The 21,446-nt window shown below is 39.8% G+C and overlaps 1 protein-coding gene across 8 annotated transcripts in view; it reads right to left on the bottom strand.

Moving 5' to 3' along the window:
• EYA4 (EYA transcriptional coactivator and phosphatase 4) overlaps positions 1-21,446 on the bottom strand; it is a 251,265-nt gene that overhangs the window by 205,715 nt on the left and 24,104 nt on the right. For all 8 annotated transcript variants that reach the window (XM_069973713.1, XM_069973715.1, XM_069973714.1 and 5 more), the window contains exon 2: positions 10,887-10,972. In XM_069973713.1, coding sequence (XP_069829814.1) covers positions 10,887-10,919 — 33 coding nt within the window. In that variant the 5' untranslated portion in view covers positions 10,920-10,972. The remainder of the gene's footprint in view (positions 1-10,886; positions 10,973-21,446) is intronic.

Raw genomic sequence — 21,446 nt, 5'->3', positions numbered from 1 at the left:
GTCAAAGCTGTGGCTCTTTAGCTGTAACAAAACTACAGTTTTCATCAAGTCTGCACAGTAAAAACTTTGGAAACTGTAGTTTTGCAACAGCTGAAGAGCCTGACATTACTGGTCTAATACATTCAGAATGAGCGTTGAAAAAAATGAACATAAGCAATTTACTAGCATAAAATTGCACGGGTGAACCCCTAGTTGACCCATGCCATACCGGTATGCTTTAGGGCCCGGTGGGCTCTATAAAGGGAGCTAAGGAGCTGCTGTCAGCAGTCAGGCCCTCACCATTAATGACAGGCCTTGGCAATTGCACTTACATCCATCATTAACCCCCTAAATGCAGTTAATAAATGTGAGTGACAAGAGTCTCTCCTGTCACTTTCCAAACTGGACCCCCACAGTGTGACTGTGGGGGTCCCAATCGATTTCCATGATTGTCAGGGGTATACTGCTTACCTCAATTCCGTCGGATCCCTGATCTTCTCATAGAGTCTGACTCTATCAGACCCTATGGGAAAATTACAGTTAATACTCATTAATTCTATGCAATGGCATAGCATTGACTAGAGTAAGTAATCTAATGATTTCTGGTAAAAGTTCCCTAGGGGAACTTAAAAAGTGTAGAAACAAATTAAATTTAAAAAAAAAAAAAATATGCCAAAGCTCCTGCTCCAATAAAAAATTAAATTGCCCCCTTTTCCCATTATATAAATAAAACACGAAAAATAATAAAATAAATAGACATATTATATATCCTAGCATGCACAATTGTCAGATATATTAGAATATCACAATATTATTCCTGTATGGTAAACGGTGTAAAAGAGGAAAACAATGTCAGGATTGCCAAATTTTTGTTACATTATATATTTGCTGGATTATTAGAAAATGTTTTTTGGAGCTGACTCATTAAGTTCTATAGAAGGGTGTTCTAAGCATGCTGTGTAACCTTTCCTGAGGTCATTGTGCAAGAAGGTTAGGGGAACTTTGTTACGTATTGTCAATGATAGATTGTGTGTTAAATGCTTGAAGCTTTACCTTAAAGATATCATATTTCATAATAAACCTGCCTGTGATGATTACACAATGGCTGCCGAAAAATTATCTCTACAGAATGAGTATCAGCTTATTGGGAGCATTAGTGGTCAGTATAATAACTGCAATATTTTAGGATTATTTTAAGGTATATGTAGTCACATGACATTGTGATAAAATGCTACAAATTTATTAAAAACATTAAACATAAGAATTAGATTAAAATTTAGGCAATAGGTCTTTACTTGATGATACTTTCCCCTTAAGCAGTGAAATTATTGGGCCATGCACCAAGTGTAGTTTTTTCCACAGGTAAAGCTGTTCTTTACATCCCCCCCAGATTTCTTGTTAGTAGTGTAGCGGGGGGGGGGGGGACTTGGAGCACAAGTGATGTGGCTAGTAGTAGGGATGAGCGAACCTTTGAAAAGTTCAGTTCGATCTGGCGAACTTTTGTGAAGTTCAGACTTGTACGAACCGAACCTAAAACGAATCTTGCTATACGCTGAATAATTGCAGCTACAATAGTGGGAGTCTGATAGGGTATAGTTTCGTTTAGTTGCAGTTGCTATTACAATGAAAAAAGTGGAAAAAATCAAGTGCAAAAATAGTAAAACATTTTTTTTTGCCAAGGTGTAAAAACACCGGGGCAAGTTGGACTGCAGTCAAAGCAGCGGATGGTTGCAAGGTGGTTGAGGCAGAACTGGCCCCCTTAAGCACCGGGGAGGTGACAGTGGCAAGAATGGGCTAAATTTCTGATGGTCTTCTGGGAGGATGTTGACCCAATGGGCAGTAAAAAGACATGTACTGCCCTTGCCCATAATTAAAGGACCAGACATCAGCACTGAGGTGCATGGTCTTGGACACTAAGAATCCCAATGAGTCGCCAACATTTTTCTACACAACTGTGCAGTGATAGGACAACCGATGGGATTTCTTTTTCCTTGGACAGTGATGGGACTTTTTCTGTACAGTTTTTTTTTTACTTTTTTGGTTGCAACTAAATGGGGTTCTCCTATTATTTTTTGAAGCTTTATTGTAAAGATATAAACTGAGATTTTCACTTAATAAAGTAGATCAGCTTGAACACTGAAGTTGATTTCATGTGTCTTGGTTGATACTCACAGACAGCTGTCACATTACATTTTTTATTAGGCAGCACCCAGGTATATCTGAGGAGACTAAATTAAGGTCTCACCCTAACAGGGGTGACGTCACACATCTTGATATTCACAGAAAACCAGGATACAAGGGATTATAGGAGTAATAATCCCTTGTATCCTGGTCTTTTCTGTAATTTTATTTGTTATTGTTATTTTGACTAGATTTGTTACAAACCTTCTCAAAGTTTGATTCGGTGACGAACCGAACTTTATTCAAAGTTCGTAACGTATCTGGTTCGTTGCGGTTCGGTTCGCTCATCCCTAGCTAATAGGTAACAGGTGACCCCTACAACATTCATGAAGAGGTTTGTGTGCACCAAGTCTGAGATAAATGTTGATTTAAGAGTAATGTGTAATTATTTAAGAGTAACTTATTAAATTTTGTATATTATCAAATATATTTTTTTTAAATATCAACTAATATATATTGTTTAAAACAAGGCAATAATTACAGATGGAACACTTACACATACAATATGCTTAATTTTTCAATTTTTATTCAGCCTTTACTGACACAAAATCATATTATTTACATAACTCAATGATAAATAATTACATGATTAAACAATATGTAGTTTGCAACCTAAGACCATGTTCCCACTTTGTATGAGACTGGCCGTTAAGTGGCCCGGCCGGGTCGCGGAACGGCCAGTGTCAGAAAAGATCACCCCTGCCGGTACTGCACAATGGAGCGTGCGTGTGTGTAACACCACACAGCATGCTGTATTTTCTACCTATAATACCACACAGCACACTGTATTCTCTACCTGTAACACCACACAGCACACTGTATTCTCTACCTGTAACACCACACAGCACGCTGTATTCTCTACCTGTAACACCCCACAGCACACTGTATTCTCTACCTGTAACACCACACAACACTGTATTCTCTACCTGTAATACCACACAGCACTGTATTCTCTACCTGTAACACCACACATCGCACTGTATTCTCAACCTGTAACACCGCACAGCACACTGTATTCTCTACCTGTAACACCGCACAGCACGCTGTATTCTCTACCTGTAACACCACACAGCACGCTGTATTCTCTACCTGTAACACCACACAGCACTGTATTCTTTACCTGTAACACCACACAGCGCACTGTATTCTCTACCTGTAACACTGCACAGCACACTCTATTCTCTGCGTGTAACACCACACAGCACACAATATTCTCTACCTGTTACACCACACAGCGCGCTCTATTCTCTACCTGTAACATCACAGAGCACACTGTATTCTCTACCTGTAACACCACACAGCACACTGTATTCTCTACCTGTAACACCACACAGCACACTGTATTATCTACGTGTAACACCACACAGCACACTGTGTTATCTACCTGTAACATCACACAGCACGCTGTATTCTCTACCTGTAACACCACACAACACTGTATTCTCTACCTGTAACACCACACAGCACACTGTATTCTCTACCTGTAACACCACACAGCACACTGTATTATCTACGTGTAACACCACACAGCACACTGTGTTATCTACCTGTAACATCACACAGCACGCTGTATTCTCTACCTGTGACACTAATATTGGAATAAAGTAATGATCTATTTAAATTTATATGTGCATTTTTTTCTTTTTAACTCCATGCACGTATTATGATCAAGTATCTTTAGTGTTTAGGACAAAATCAACATATAGTGGTGCAGCTCACAGCGTCTCAGTAGCTTTAGTGTTTAAACTTGAGCCCCACAATAAGGACTTTATCCGATATTATGTTACATGGGATATACTGTTTGTGCCACGTTTTTTGTCCACATGGAATTGGCAGTGCTGGCTCTGATCCTTTGAACTGTTTACCATCATTCAATTGCAGTACTCCATTGTTTTTGTGAAGACGCTGCGGTACTGCAATGTAACTCCAACATATGTGAACATAGCCCTAATTTCACTGCAGACTTTTGCATGCTGTATTCTCTACTTGTAACACCACAGAGCACACTGTATTCTCTACCTGTAACACCACACAGCATGCTGTATTATCTACCTGTAACACCACACAGCACACTGTATTCTCTACCTGTAACACCACACAGCACACTGTATTCTCTACCTGTAACACCACACAGCACACTGTATTCTCTACCTGTAACACCACACAGCACACTGTATTCTCTACCTGTAACACCACACAGCACGCTATATTCTCTACCTGTAACACCACACAGCACGCTGAATTCTCTACCTGTAACACCACACAGCACACTGTATTCTCTACCTGTAACACCCCACAGCACACAGTTACTACCTGTAACACCACACAGCATGCTGTATTCTCTACCTGTAACACCACATAGCACGCTGTATTCCCTACCTGTAACACCACACAGCACTGTATTCTCTACTTGTGACACCACAGAGCACACTGTATTCTCTACCTGTAACACCACACAGCACGCTGTATTATCTATCTGTAACACCACAGAGCACACTGTATTCTCTACCTGTAACACCACACAGCACGCTATATTCTCTACCTGTAACACCACACAGCACGCTGTATTCTCTACCTGTAACACCACACAGCACACTGTATTCTCTACCTGTCACACCACACAGCACGCTGTATTCTCTACCTGTAACACCACACAGCACACTGTATTCTCTACCTGTAACACCTCACAGCGCTGTATTCTCTACCTGTAACACCCCACAGCACACAGTTACTACCTCTAACACCACACAGCACGCTGTATTCTCTACCTGTAACACCACACAGCACGCTGTATTCTCTACCTGTAACACCACACAGCACACTGTATTCTCTACCTGTAACACCACACAGTACTGTATTCTCTACTTGTAACACCACAGAGCACACTGTATTCTCTACCTGTAACACCTGTAACTGAGCTCCATGCTCAGTAATTATGTAGCTATACTGCAATAGATTTCTTAAAGATGCATTAGAACTCTGGCGGGATGTTGGCAATTGGTAACCTGTTGCATTTTTTCCATTTTTGTATATTTCATTTACACGTCCCTTCAAGGGACAAAATACTAAAATTAAATGGAAAAAAAAGCAATAGGTTACTTAAAGGTAAAATAGGCACCCTCTGCTCTGCCGAGCAGGGGGCACCTTATTAACTGCTCGAGTCTCCTATTGATTTAAATGGGTTCATTGCTCAAGTCAAGCACTCCAGCATTTTAGTGCTCACTCAACAACACTAGTCATGGTCTATTGTGTTCGATATAAGGTAAAGAACAAAAGCCACAAGGAGACTAAAAACCCTAACCCAAAAACACTAAGAAAGTGTTATAATGCAGAAGAAAAAGAAGACCTAAATGAGTGTTCCTACAGTCTCCCAAGCAATCAACTATTTATTATTTTTAGTAAAGTAGCTTCATATGTTTCGCTTCATTATAAAGTAACTACTCAAGTACAACTAATGACACATTACTATTGTTCATCTGCAACATAGCGTCAGAGCCGCAGGAAGCATCAAGAGATACACATGTGCATCATAAAATGGTATACTGCCACATTAAACAAGAATTGAAACCAGTGACCAGTTATATGGAGCGTCCAATGTTCATCACAGTCAGTTACTTAAACTCTCCTGGTAATACATCTGGGATACATAAAAAGGTACTAATTATGTTCCAATAATTTGTTGCAGGGTGCAGAAGTGTTAAGCATCATTCAGAGCCTACACTTAACCCTTTTCCCAAATGAACCAAAACATTTTATAACAGTGACTTATTATTGCATTAAACGAATATGAAACTGCCACTTATCCACTCCATTCAGATGTGTGGTGTATTCTGCGCTGTATTGTAAAAGTTGCTTCCAACATCTGGCGTCTTGAAAGTTAAAAGCTGAATAGGGGACACACTCCCTTTCCAGCAAATACATCTGAGGAACATGGGAGACTGCAGGAAAGGAAGGAAATAGACCTTGGGAAATAAATAATTAAACAATAAAAGGAAAACCTTAGGGGCTAATTAAATATAAGGCATAATCAAATTGGATATGGAAATATAGACACAGCTGACAATGCTTTGGAGTAAACGTATGTTGATAAATAGTCTTTTCTAATTACACGTTTGCTCACATAACTAAAGTCTAGATTTTCTGGGCTGCAAGCCAAATCTATCACAGTCTAGACATGGAGGTCTGCTTCCCAGCTATTCCTTACCATACACAACCTTCTAGAAATGACATGCAATATACCTGAGCTATGCACTAAGAAAGAGAAAAGGGGGATTTATCTTTGTTAATATATGAAACCAGCAGCAGAGGAATGAATAATTCCGTGTACAACATTTTCATGCTACAAAATGCTTTTTGTTTCCAATTAAAGTAATCAATATCATTTTTGCCTTTTTCAGAAGCCATATGGTCAGTTCACGACCGAACGCAGACAAAGTGCTACTTAATTCTAGTGATTGACAGCATTCATAGCAGACTTCTACCAATCACACATTAATAGAATTTCCAAGTAATATGCTATTAATATTTGTTAGAATACTATACCTTTAACCCCTTAAGTGTAAAGCCTAGGTCTTTAGGATGCAGTGATTTTTTTATTAGTACTAGTTTAGTTCAAACTAAACCTTAAAGGAACTGAACTAAAACAGCTAAACATTTGTAGGTATTTAGCTGTTTTAGTGTGGTTCAGCAAGTTCACTTATCAATACTCACCTGTCTGTGTTCCCCTGGTGTCCTCCTTCTCTGGTCTCTGGTGTCCCCCACAGCCATCTCCAGCCTGCTCAACCAATCACTGACTCATTGAGATGTGAAAGCTTGTGTCCAGTGATTGGCTGACTAGACAGTCACTCTCTTCTTGGGACTGACAGCCTGCTCAGCCAATCACTGGTTGCGGCACTGTCAGTGATTGGCTGAGTGGGCTGAAGGCAACTGGAGACACTGGAGACCCATAGAAGGACATCTGGGGAACGCAGACAAGTTAGCATACCTTTTTTATTTTACTTGTATTAAACTGTGTGACCGTCAACTTTATAAACTTGTTATGAACTTTGCAAAAATGAAACTTTCTGCAAAGTTTGTAACGAATCTCAGTTTGTAAGATTCGGTTTGCTCATCTCTACTTTAGCTCAAAACTTTTTTATGGTGTTTACTGTGTAGTGTAATTGTCATGTTAACTTTATTCTGCAGGGCGATATCATTTGTGAACATTAATACCAATATCCCTATAAGACCATGTTTACATGGCGTAAGAACGGCCAGTCATCCTGGCCGGTAATGCAGTATCGAGTTCCCTGTAGCACACAATGGAGTGGGAGGCCGGAGCTGCACGCTCCATTGTGTGAACTGACAGGTTCTCTGCAGCCACTATTTAATAGCGGCTGCACAATGAATAGCGGCTGCAGAAAACAGACTATGTGTATGCACTCCGGCTGGGATTCCATAGACGGCAGCACTACGTAAGTTTCTTATTAATCACGGCCGTTGTTGCAAATCAGCAACAGATTGACATTTCACCAGACCATGTAACAAACGTAACAGTAAACAGTACAGCCAAATCATAGGAGCATTTTAGTGCTCGATCATCTCTACTAACAAACTCCAAAGAAAGAGACTTGGGCCTTTGAAGTCATGGTCATAGCCAGTTTAGTTACTAGAAAGATGAAATACTAGTTCCCTTGTTCCCCTCGGTGATTCTCATCTGGGGGTGTTAAAAAGCACCTGCTCTGATCTTTTTAAGATTAGTAGACTTTGCCCAAGTCTGCCTCCCATTTAGTCATGTATAGTTTTGAGCTGACTTGCCATAGGCTATATCCATGTTTCCGAATGGGCCATCAGCTGCAACCATTTTTTCCTGGCAGCCCTAGGATGGTATCAAACTTCTCCAGCCACTGGGAGTAAAATGGCAAGCATGGGGGTTTAGAGAATGTTGCCAAACCCGAACAGTTCAGCAAGTCAACTCTACACCAATCATGTATGATAGTTTACTAAGGAAAACCAGGAGCTCACTGTACAACACACAGATGAAGCCTAAGCTACCAGAGGATCTAGCTATTTAACACAAAGCAAGCTTTATTCAGTGTGATTACCAATCCTTCTGGTGTTAGGGGTTAAAAAAAATAATCATCATACCAGTAAAGTTGGTTAAAAGCTTTTGCATTATTTAGCGAAGGTGAAAATAATCCCCATTGAATGTTGGACACAACACCTTCATAAACTAAACCAAATATTTTAGTGCCATCTGTTTAGTCCATTGTTTAATGCTTTCTTAACACCATAACAAACACAAAAAAACACAGCTCTAAGAACAAGGGATGCAGAGGATGAAATTACACCAGGAAACTACAACATTTACCTGTCAATTCATCACTGTCTGAGGGTGGAGGGAGGTGGAGATTTATCAAACGCTTATTCATGGATTACAATAGGACAAAACTTACAAGAGGGTCGTTTGGGTAATAGAAATAGAATTTTTTTCCCCAGGCAAAGAAAGACTGAAGAAAAAAGGCTGTGTCCAAACAATTAAAATATTGTAGTAGATTACATTCAATATATAGAAAACTATGCCAGGCAAGTACTGTATACCTAATTGCTTTCACAGTCATATTGCTGATAAAAAGAGCTAACAGGAAAACTTATTGCACAAGCAGTAGAGAGGTCACACTTTCCATTGGGTTGTAGCATCAATCCTAGTGTTCCATGCTTGGAAGTTCTACTGTCAGTTATAGCTCCCAACAAAAACATTTCATTTTTTATTCTTATTTTTGTATATTTCATGCCTTCAGGGGATGTTTAATAAAATATACAAAAAGAAAAAAGAAAAAATGTAACAGCTTTATGCAAAACACATTAAGTGAAGCCGGAAATGCCTAAAATTGACGGCTTCCCCGTGGTGCTCAGGTAAAGGTGGTGATACACCTTCAATAACTGATTGGCGGAAGATTGTATTGCATTTTTTAGTTAAAATTTTTGTATTTTTTTATCCCTTGAAGGGATGGGGAAACAGAATTTACAAAAATAAAAATGGAAAAATGCAGTAGGTTTCTGCAAGACACATTAGAACTCTTGCTGGCATACCACATACTGCCACATTTTTTCGTTCTAATTTTTGCAGATTTCGTTTACACGCACAAAAAAAAAAAATGCAATAGATGAACCAGGCACTCTCCGCAACAGGTAAAATGCCTGGGTTCCTCGTTGATTTGAATGTTTTTTTTTACTCAAGTCAAGCATTTGAGTATTGAAAAATGCTCAAGTAAAAAGAATTCAAGCATTTTAGTGCTCATTCAACACTATAAACCCCTTTTTTTTCTTCTTGTAATCTATGTGAAATAAAGGGTCCGGAAAAAGGTATGCACAATATACATTTGCCATAAAAGCTTTTTTTTTTTTTTTTTTTCATCATATACTTTCTTCAGACAAATAGATATACAATGCATTCAGAAAGTCTTTAAAGCCTTTCACTCTTTCACATTTTTTTTATGTTGCGGCCTTGTGCTAAAACAAATTCAAGCTTTCCCCCATCATTCTGCACACAATACTCCATAATGAAAAAGTTACCACAGAATGTAAGAAACCTTTGCTAATTTATGGAGAAGGAAAACGAAACAAAAAAATTTGATGTTGGATATATAAGATCAACTATGTCCTTTTGGTGCCTTTCTGGAAGCTCTATGCAAGCTTTCATGTGTCTTTTACTGAGAATAGGCTTTTTTTTCCTAGCAGCTCTGCTATAAAGCCCAGATTGGTGGAGTGCTCCGGTGGTGGTTGACATTCTGGAATGTTCTCCCATCTACACAGGGGGTGTAAAACAAGTGAAGAAGCAGCAAAATTTGAACGTTTGAACGCAACAAATACTGCTAAGAAAACGTGAGCACAATGCATAGCTTTTGAAGCATAATTATTTTTATCTACATCGTGTACTTTAATGTAACAAAACCATGCAGGTTTTTAAAAATCTTCTGATTACTTTATATTTATAGTGGAAGTAAAGTAAATATTGTTTTAGAAATAGTATGCTTATCTAGGTACTTCCTAAATGCTCTGCAGTCTAAGATAATCTTGCCAGGGTGGTGTGATATTCCTACAGCTGTAGCCTGAGCTAATGCCCGGACAACATTATCATAAAGGTCTGTTTTCCAGGCGTGTGTTGTACAGGGAGGTGGCAAGATGCATACATGCATATACAATCTCAATGGTGCTCAGCAAAATAAAAAGTAATAATAGAAATGCAAATAACCACAAAACTGAGGCCAGAGGAAGCGGGATCGTAACCTGCGAAACAGCTGTACCTGCCCACACAGCCTTACGGTTTCTTACTTCCCTGCTCTGTGTTATATCAATAATATCAATCAACATCAGGGAGTGAAACATTTATCTATTTTTCTTCTAAAGTTTGATGGCCCTATGTACCCTAGTCTTCCTAATCGTATATCAAATTGCAATATTGCCAATGCCGGGACCACTTATGTTGCTCGCTGGCCCACCAGGCTTACTATTGCCACTCCAGTGTAGAAAATAGTAGTGCTGGATCTCAGAAGAGAGGAGTGATTCAGCACATGCATGTAAATCCACTACATATTGTGCCAACAAAAATACCAATTATTTATTATGGATTCTGAAACAATCAGTGCAATGGGAAACAATGTTTTTCTGGCAATGGTGAGAATTAATACATAGCAGCAGTGAAATGTGTTTAGCATATGTAGATTGAGAAAGCTGCTGGTACTTACTGTTTGCTCATTCAGATCCTGAGCGTCGTCCATTAAGGTTTCTCTGTAAGGTCCAAATATTTAAGTGATCTCACACAGTATAATTCCTGCAATGGTAAAAACAAAGAAAGGCATTTTATTCACATTTTTGTTCATGAACTGCAAAAAAATGTAATAAAATAAAATAACAGTGTCCCTTCATAATTTTTTTTTTTTAAATTTTTAATTTCTATTTCTATTCACAGTAACATTTTTTGTCATTAACGGTACAGTATAGTCATTAAAAAGCAGTTCATCAGCAAAACCGGCACCACACCCCTACTTCTTTCCAAGATAGACAAATGAGCCTGTGGGTGGAATACAATGACATGAACCAGCTCGGAGGTGCAGCGGCAGCAACACATCACAAGATTTCTAGCCGAATGAAGTGATGATTAGCACGAAACAGATGTTGCCAGGAGCATGCCTGCCATATATACCCTCCCTCCTTGCAATGACATATTGTAACAAATAAATACTATGTGCGTGAAAAAGGCACAGCTCTATTCCTCAGAAGAGGCACTCACCATTTCAGTGATTTTCTTTATTCCATAAAGTGCAATTACATCTTGACCGCATTTGCAGATGCCTACATGTTGATCAGGTTGTTAATCAAGTTAAACTGCTGAACCTGATTAACATACTAGTGTTTGCACCCGGTCCAGACTGCACTTTATGGAATAAAGAAAATTACTTTGCACAACTGAGATGGTGAGTTCCGCTATATTCTTTATATGGCTAACTGTAATAAGTAAAGGCTTTATACAGCAAATATATATATTTTTTTTAATTTGTGAAAAATTGAAGATAAAAAGTACTTATGGTATATATGGTATGGTATGTATATATATATGGTATATAAACAGTATACAAAATATGTTTTGGTGAATATTTTTTTATCACTGTGCACTGGCTTTTATGTTTACTGCCTAGTCTATTTATGAATAGTCGCATGTTGGTTCAAAAAATCACTTGCCATAGCTTCCCTGGCGCTGCGCATTTTACTGCAGATATTCATGAATTGACCTTAGTTAGGAAAATTCCGCTACCCTGGAACTGGAGTACAGATGCGAATAAATATGCTAATATTCTAAAATGCGCACATGATAAATCACAGCTAAGAAAATTCTTAAGAATAACCACGCCCACATAAGTAGGAAAAAAACAGGCACAAGCTGTCATATTCACACATACACCGAGCTACATTGTTTAGTAAATCTGACGAAGGTCTGTGCACATCACACATACGCCAAAAAATGCTAAAGAGCACAAGGAACTCTGCTTGATACATGTCCCCCTAAGTATATAATTTTTTTAAATAATGATTATTTTACACATAACAGAAGTTGATGGAATGGTAACAAAAAAAAGTAACATATACATGTACAAAAATTATCTTGAGTTTAAAAGGGACCCGTAAGCTTTCCAGAAAATTTCTGTTTCAGCAAATAATTGAATTCCCCACAAATAGTGTTAATTGGACCTGTCAAACTTTTTGGGTTTACCAACGTTCTTCGAACCCAAACGCTTGGCGTTTGATTCCCCCCAGCTGTTGTAGTTGGTTGCCGCCATAAAGCTACAAGGAAAATATGGATATAACCTATGGCCATGTTTTCCAAGACTCCCTAGGATAGCATCCAAGTTCTGCAGCCGCGGGGCATTAAATGCTTAGCGTTTGGATTCGTAGAACATTGCCCAACCCTATCAGTTTGACATGTCCACTTAATACTGCCAAAAAAAGAAATACAATTCGCTGCATACCTTCTTATAACACTTTGTACTCTATGGTTGCTCTATTGTGCGTTGCCCTGAAAATGTGTAAATATATTGACTATTGAGTGTTACTGTACCATTACCCCTGCCAATAGGGTGTCTCTACACAGTTTCACACTGTCTGCAGTGATTGGACAGTTCCACCCTATATAGAAACAATGAGTAGAGGACGGCACCTCCTTAGTGGTCATGCTCGAGGCAATGGGTATCCAGAGCAAAATAGTAGAAAAGACCCGGCACTCATCAAATGATACTTGCTAATTTATTAGGCTATGTTCACACTACGTAAAAGTACGGATGTTGTTGCCATCGGTGTGGAACACAGCCTGTTCTTTTATCGGATCCCGGACGGAGCGTATACACATAGTATACGCACCGGCCGGGATCCCATGCGGCGCAGCAAAGAACTGACATGTTAGTTTTCACTGAATTGCAGCAGCAGAAATACCTGTCAGTTCACACAATAAAGCGAGCGGCTCCGGCCACATCAGAACACTGCGGCCGGAAAGGTCATCCGGCCGGTACTGAAGTAGCGGCCGGAATGATCTTTGCAGAGACCGGCCGTTTCGTGACCCGGAAGGGTCACGGAACAGCTGGTCTCTTGCGTAGTGGGAACAAAGCCTTATGGTGCAAAAGGCATCAGGTACAAAGAGGATGCGTTTCTGCCAAGCATGGCCTTCATCAGCTTAGATTGTACACTCTAAGCCGATGAAGGTCATGGTTGGCCGAAACGCGTCCTCTTTGTACCTGATGCCTTTTACACCATAATAAATTAGCAAGTATCATCTGGTGAGTGCCTGGTCTTTTCCACCTTATATAGAGACATGCCTGATTCACAATGGAATGTTACCAGCCAGTTATCAGTTTGTTCATATATTTTCAGAACAAATAAAAACAATACTTCAAAGTTATAGAAAAATGTTGCTTTTGAATTCCAGTTTGAGGCTGGGTTCACACTACGTATATTTCAGTCAGTATTGTAGCCCTCATATTGCAACCAAAACCAGGAGTGGATTAAAAACACAGAAAGGCTCTGTTCACACAATGTTGAAATAGAGTGGATGGCTGCCATATAACAGTAAATAACGGCCATTATTTCAATATAACAGCCGTTGTTTTAAAATAACAGCAAAGATTTGCCATTAAATGGCGGCCATCCACTCAATTTCAACATTGTGTGAACAGAGACTTTCTGTGTTTTTAATCCACTCCTGCTTTTGGTTGCAATATGAGGACCACAATACTGACTGAAATATACGTAGTGTGAACCCAGCCTATTATAAGAAATGCAATTATTTACGAAAAGAGACTTGTAGGTAGAGCTGACATTTCTTATTATGCATTACCTTAGTCTATTTGCATATCTTTGTATAGTTGCATGAAATAAAGACCAATAAAGTGTTATGCTAGGTGGACATTGCTCTCCATCAGGACAGATTAACAAAGTCCTGTTAGGATAGTTATAAGTCTTGCTGTAGAGGCAATGACAGGTAGTAGCACGTAATAACTGAGGAATCTGCAAAATATGAAAATTGATGCCAGGGCATGTTTGTCCTGTTCTGCTCCCCTGTTCCCCCCAAGCCTAAGATTAACACTCTGCTCTGAAAGATACTACCACCTGTCTTACTCCCATCTGATTGCCCTTTACTTTTTACTGACGCATTATCTGAAGGTTAGCAAGAAGTAAAGAACAGATGTAATAGAGTAAGTTTGTATGCCTTTAGTCTGTTACTATGGGGGGCACTGGTGTCTGTCTACATATGACCTGTGTACCCCAAATAACTGAAAAACAAAAAGACTGTAAAGTGTTTGTGAGATTACCATCCGTAACTTTTTTTTCACCAAAGGTTGTTAATGCACTGATGTCCAGGTCAAACTGAAGCAGCGTTCTCCTCCTCGCCTTTTTAAGAGTCATAACACTTTTATTTTTTTATATATGGGGCTGGTTGGGGGGTCAATTTTGCAGACAAGAGCTATAGTTTTTATTGGTACCATACTGGTGTGAATGGGAATTTTTGATTATTAATTTTTTATATAAAGTTATATATAACTTTAATTGGGGAAGGAGTTCTATAATACAGTGGTACCTTTGTTTAAGAGTAACTTGGATTTTCAAACTTGTGACTTGGTTTAAGAGCATTGCTTTGGTTTAAGTGCTCCCTGTACTGTCTACAGCATTGTACTCTGGGAAGTCTCCCTCACCTTCCAAATTATAGCACATTCACATCAGGCTGGGGCTTGCATCAGGGGACAGGACTGTGGAGGTAATTCCTGCTATACTATGTCTGCACTTACACTGCTGTATAGAAAAGTTTCTGTCACTGTCTTCCCGCACAGCTCTGTGATTCTTACTTCCTGATTGGTCCATGATAAACACCCCCCCCCCCCCTTCCCCATTGCTGTCATGTGACCACACAGACCTCTGACAGCAGCCCTGCTACTCTATTCTAGCCTGTTGTTCTATACTACTGAATTATGAGGATCTGCAGCTCCATCCTGTATCTACAAACTGCTGCTGTTTCTTCAGGTTTATGCACATACCATACATTATACTCCACATGCTGATTACTATACTGTACAGTAACTTATAATATGACATATTCAGCTGTTTCTCATTGTTTGTTTCATGTTATTCAAAATAAAAAAAATCATTATTTTTGGGTGTGGAACCAATTGTCTGCATTTCAATGATTTCTTGTGGGAAAATTTGCTTTGGCTAAAGAGTGGATTTGAATTACAAGCACAGTTCCGGAACAAATTATGCTCGTAATCCAAGGCACCACTGTATTTTTTTTTTCATGTATTTCCCCCTAGAGGACTTATAAAAGCAATCATTAGATTACTCCTACTGATCAATGCTATGCCAGCATTATCAGCACTCTTCTCATAAAGGCTGCCTGTAAATATAATTCATATAATTCTTGATGTGTTGACTTTTTCTGTAAATACCTGCTGTATTAAAGAAAAATACAGATTACAATTTTCACCTTGAAATTTTTGAAAAAAAAAAAAATCAAAAACTTATACTTATTAATTACTGTCAACCACCTAAAGGGTTAAAGGGGTACTTAAGGCAAGAGCCTTTTTTGATATATGCCATGGGATGAGGTGTTTAAAAATAATAAAGCACATTTACCTTCTTGGCTCCCACAGTGCCGGTATCTTTCAGGTTCTTCCAGGACCTGTTGTTGTAAGTTGCGTGCCCCCCAAGCCTATCAGCAGTTGAGGTGGAACACACCACTGTGGCTGCTGATTGGCTGGGCAGGTCTGCAATGTCATAACAACAGGTCCCAGAATGGCGGAGCAGGTGTCATACCAGTGGCACCATGGGAACAAGGGGAATAAGTGTGCCTTGTTATTTTTAAACACCTCATCCCCAGACATATATAAAAAAAAAAGTTGTGAATTATTTGTGTTGGGCAGTTTTAAAAAAGGGTGATTTATGGAGGTATTTAAAGGAGAAGTCTGGTGAAAATTTTTATTAAAGGATTGTATTACCCCCCGCCCCCCCCCCCCCCAAAAAAAAAAGTCATACAGATCCCCAATATACACTCATTATGGGAAATCCTTATAAAGTGCTTTTTTCCGTGCACTTACTACTGCATCAAGGCTTCACTTCCTTGATAAAATAGTGATGTCACGACCCGACTCCCAGAGCTGTGCGGGCAGTGGCTGCTGGAGAGGATGGGTGTTCTGCTCCTGCCTTTTTTTGTCTCTCTTTTTTGTTTTTCAGATATCTGTATCCTGAGGACTAAATCGGATTTGGTGGACTACACCGAATACCATCCGATTCATGTTGTTTAATAATATGGTCAACAAGGGGGGTGTTTTTAATAGAATAAAAAATATTTATCAATTTTGTATTGTCTTTTTTCTTTACTCTACAGGCTTAGTAGTAGAAGATGTCTGATAGACGGCATCCCTTTCTAAGCTGGGGCTTAGTGTTTAGTCGTTAAAATAACTGTATCATACGACTGACCCTCCAGTGTCCCAACCACTTCTGGGTCTCCAGGTCAAAGGGAGACCTGGAAGTGGTTGGGACACCGGATGGTCAATCATATATGTAGGAACGGCGGTGTATATTTTTTATGCCTGAGGATGGCCCTAACAAAATGTAGAGCCAAAACGCATTGCAAGCAAATTGTCGAGGTTCTAGCTCACAGCGGCACGTTACTACTACTGAATAGTACGTTATTACTACTGCTGTGCACACCTGCACCTGGTTCTTTGGAGGTTATCCCTATCCCAGACAGCTTTTGCTGGGAACTACTGTGCGTCTACAAAGGAGGGGGAGGAAAAAGGAATGGTGACAGAGTGGGGAAGGCAGTAAGGATTTTCAGCAGCTTCAGGATGTGAGTCAGGATGTGCTGCAGACAAACAGCCCAATTCATATAATATAAACCTATTAAACACAAGCTCAGATTATGGGTGGGGATTGTACAGGGTTAAATCTTTCTTCACTGGACAAAATCATATTTTTAGTAAATACCATGTCACGTGTCTCTGTATATTAGCATGCAATGTTGCATTCATTTGATTCCATCATAACTACCTTCACCTATGGTATACACTCACCACTCTTACGGCATAATTCACTGTACATATTCCGTAATGTATAGTAATGTGCTTAAATAGACCTGCTGAAGTGTTCTTTTATACCTTGTTTCAATGTGTTTTAAAATACATTCATTTTATATATAAGTACATTCCACTTATAAATCTTAAATTTGTTCCTTCCCATGGAAGCAACTTGTATAATAAAAACATTCTGTTCTTTGGAAAGTTCTGTTCTTAAGTGGGCCTCCAAAGCTGTTTTATAAGAGCAATCCATTAAAACAACAGCCATTACTATTACCATTTTACAATAATTTACAGTGTTATAATAACTGTGCTCTGTAGTGCTCCTCTGTGCCGAGAAATACTTCTCATTGCAACTGAAAGAAACTCACCACAAATGTCTTTTTCCCAGTAATTCACTACAGCTTTCAGTATATTTCTACTATATATTTCTAAATGTTCTCAGTTTTTTGGTTGCACAGCTCAGTTATAAATTCTAAGGGACTGAATGGCTATGTCGATTTTTGGGGAATTTCTTATCTTTGTAACTTGTATCTCATATCTATCTAAATATATGATGTCTATATACAGTAAGTAGATTGATAAACATTAGAGCTGAGCAAACTTCAGGCATGCTAAGGTCGTCTAAACTCAAGCGTGCAGCATTTGATTAGCGGTGGTTGCAGACGTTGGATGCAGCTGTAGGGAGTCCTGAAAAACATGGACACAGCCTTTGGACTCCCTAGAGATGCATCCAACTTCTGCAACCACCACTAATCACACATTGCATGAATGGGTTCAGACAAACCTGTGCATGCTTGAAGTTTTCTCAACTCTAATAAGCACTATTATTGGGGCATTATCAAATAAGTTACATTAGTAATATGCAAGGTATATAATTGAATATTTTATGCCTCTGCTTTGATGTAAGGTGAAATACAAAGGCTTCTGTGCTAAAAGGGGAAACTAACAACAGGTCAATGCTGAGAATGAAGGCCATTTTCTTAACTTCATCTTCAGCGCTGTTTCCGGTTAATCTTCACTTGGCACCGCTCCTCCCCGACCATTCTCTTGAATGTTACTCCGCATTGAAAACTCTCTTCTTGACCCCCTTCAGTCTGGTTTCCGTCCTCACCACTCTACAGAAACTGCACTGACTAAAGTCTCTAATGATCTCCTCACCGCCATATCTAAAGGTAACCATTCACTTCTCATTCTCCTGGATCTGCAGCTTTTGACACTGTAGACCACCAGCTCCTCCTCTCCACGCTCCGCTCTATCGGCCTCAAGGACTCTGCTATTTCCTGGTTTTCCTCCAATCTCTCTGACCGCTCCTTTAGCGTATCACTTTCTGGCTCCACCTCATCTTCTCTCCCCCTTACAGTCGGGGTTCCTCAGGGATCAGTCCTGGGTCCTCTCCTTTTCTCACTTTACACTTTAACCATCGGACAAATCATCAGCAAGTTTGGTTTTCAGTACCATCTCTATGCTGATGATACCCAGCTGTATACCTCCTCCCGTGATATCACCCCCGCTCTTCTACAGAACACCAATAACTGTCTGTCTGCCGTCTCTAACGCTATGTCCTCCCTATTCCTAAAACTAAACCTTTCTAAGACTGAGCTTCTTGTATTCCCTCCCTCTGCTAAACACCCCCTACCTGACATCTCCATCTCTGTCTGTGGTGCAACCATAACCCTTACACAACAAGCCCGCTGCCTTGGGGTTATGTTTGACTCGGATCTGTCCTTCACTCCTCATATTAAATCTCTTTCACGTTCCTGTAATCTGCATCTAAAAAACATCTCTAAAATCCGTTTCTTCCTTACCGTCGAATCTGCTAAAACTCTTATTGTCGCTCTGATCCATTCCCGTCTAGACTACTGCAATTCCTTACTAATCGGCCTTCCTTCCTCTAAACTCTCCTCTCTCCAGTCCATTCTTAATACAGCGGCCAGGCTCATCTCCATGTCCAGCCGCTATACAGATGCCTCCCCCCTATGCCAGTCACTACATTGGCTCCCTATTAAACACAGGATTCAATACAAACTCCTCCTGCTCACCCATAAGGCTCTCCACAGTGCTGCACCTCCCTATATCTCCTCCCTCAACTCTGTCTACCATCCTACCCGTGCCTTACGCTCCTCTAATGACTTAAGGCTAACATCCACCTTAATCCGCACCTCTTACTTCCGTCTCCAGGACTTCACCCGAGCTGCACCAGTTCTATGGAATGCATTACCCAGGACTGTCAGACTCACCTCCAATACACAAAGCTTCAAACGTGCCCTCAAAACTCATCTGTTCAAACAGGCTTACCAGGTTCCCTAATTTTGACTGCTACCCTAAAACCCAACCCCCCCCCCCCCCACACACACACACACACCTCCACCACGTGCACACACACACATACATACAAACATATACACACACCAAGCATTTAAGCACTTAGACCTGTGCATGCAGGCATTGGCTGGTGACAGGCTCACCCACCCTTACTTGCACTGCCTTATTTATAAAGATGGCCGGACCATAAGAACAATTATGTACTTTGCCCCTCTGCCATACTGTCTCGCACCCCCTCCTGATAGTATGTAAGCTCATGCATGCGAGCAGGGACCTCACTCCTCATGTCTGGATAATCATATGTATACCTCTGTAATGTCTGATTTCTGTCTATGTATGTACCGCCAGAATTGTAAAGTGCTGCGGAATCTGTTGGCGCTATATAAATAAAAATTATAAATTATAATTATTGATAAGCGGTGGACATCACTGCAAAGTGCCCTCTCTATATTCATGAGGAGGAGTAGGTCGGAGGGGTGAATTGGAGCACTGGGGATGGGACTATCAAACCTCCAAACTTGCATACTGCATTAAGTAAAGATTTCCCCAAAACAGCAGTGAAGATGAAGAAAATTACCTTTATCCTCAATAGAGATGAGCAAATTTACAGTAAGTTTGGGTTCTGTATTCATGTTTTCAAGGCAGCCCCCAGGGTTGCATCCATCTTTTTCAGGATTCAAATATGGAGCATTTGACTGCAACCCTGAACTTACTGTAAGTTCACCAGCAAGAGATTTCACTGGCACTACAGATCTCAGTAGACATACTGTAGATATCACGTCGTAAACATATGATCAATGTAGTGGTGCTCTGCTTAGTTATAGGACAGTCCATGTGTGAATAAGTTAAAAAAGATGAGGTCCAGCAGCACTCACCATCAATCTTTATTCAATATTCAAAAGAAATACAAAACAGGAACATGGAGACACCTCTCCTCACAATGTTAGCCAATGGCCGTTTTACGGTTCCCACTACTTCCTCAAGGCATTGACAGCTGCATTTAAATGGCTAATTAGCTGGGCGTAGAGATCGGTTGCCCCCGCTAATAGCTATGGTCCCAGTCGTGACCCCGCTCTGACTTCCCCTTAAGGTCCGATGACATACAGGTACGTCATTGGTCCATTTAAAAAGACAACAAAAATAAGAAATCATAATAATAATAATAATAATAATAATAATAATAATAATAATAATAATATACTGTGCATAATTTTATTGTGTAATATACCATATTATTACCATTTACAGTACTATTTTGTGTTTTCACTAAAATCTTGTAAGATAATATTTTATTTCTTTCAATTAAATAGCTGTGATCTTCTGCAGGCAAATTTTTGCTCCTAAAATAAAGTACTTTATCTTTGTGATCTTGAAAACTGGAGCTGTGCAAAACTGTATAGCTTGCATATAATTCAATCGATAGATTAGATACAAAGTTTGTTACTGTAACCTATTTTATCTCTATGTTTACCTTGTAGCTGATGTTTCTTTAAAATTAGGTAAATGGCCTCAGGTTACAGTATTTTCAACATCTTTCCTGGACAACTGAGGTCAGACTCAAAATACAATGCTACAAATCTACAACATGTGTAAATATCAAGATAATCTAAGCAATAAAAGTGGGCATTTCACTGGTAAAACCCCAGAATGACTGAAGTGCATGTAGTGATTGGCCTGATAGGTTCCCTTTAACCCCTTAACGACATCGGGCGTAAGTATACGCCCCCGCAGGGTGGGCTTTAACGCAAACGGCCGTATACTTACGCCCGATGTTTCCCCGATCGCTATGTGTTCACACACAGCGGTCGGGGAAGATGGCCTGCTATAATGTATAGCAGGCCATCTCTGCTCGTCGGCACGGGGGGT

Source organism: Dendropsophus ebraccatus, chromosome 6, assembly GCF_027789765.1.
Source record: "Dendropsophus ebraccatus isolate aDenEbr1 chromosome 6, aDenEbr1.pat, whole genome shotgun sequence".
Classification (NCBI taxonomy): Eukaryota; Metazoa; Chordata; class Amphibia; order Anura; family Hylidae; genus Dendropsophus; species Dendropsophus ebraccatus.
Note: the sequence above shows the minus strand (reverse complement) of the source record. Positions and strands in the feature narration are given on the sequence as shown.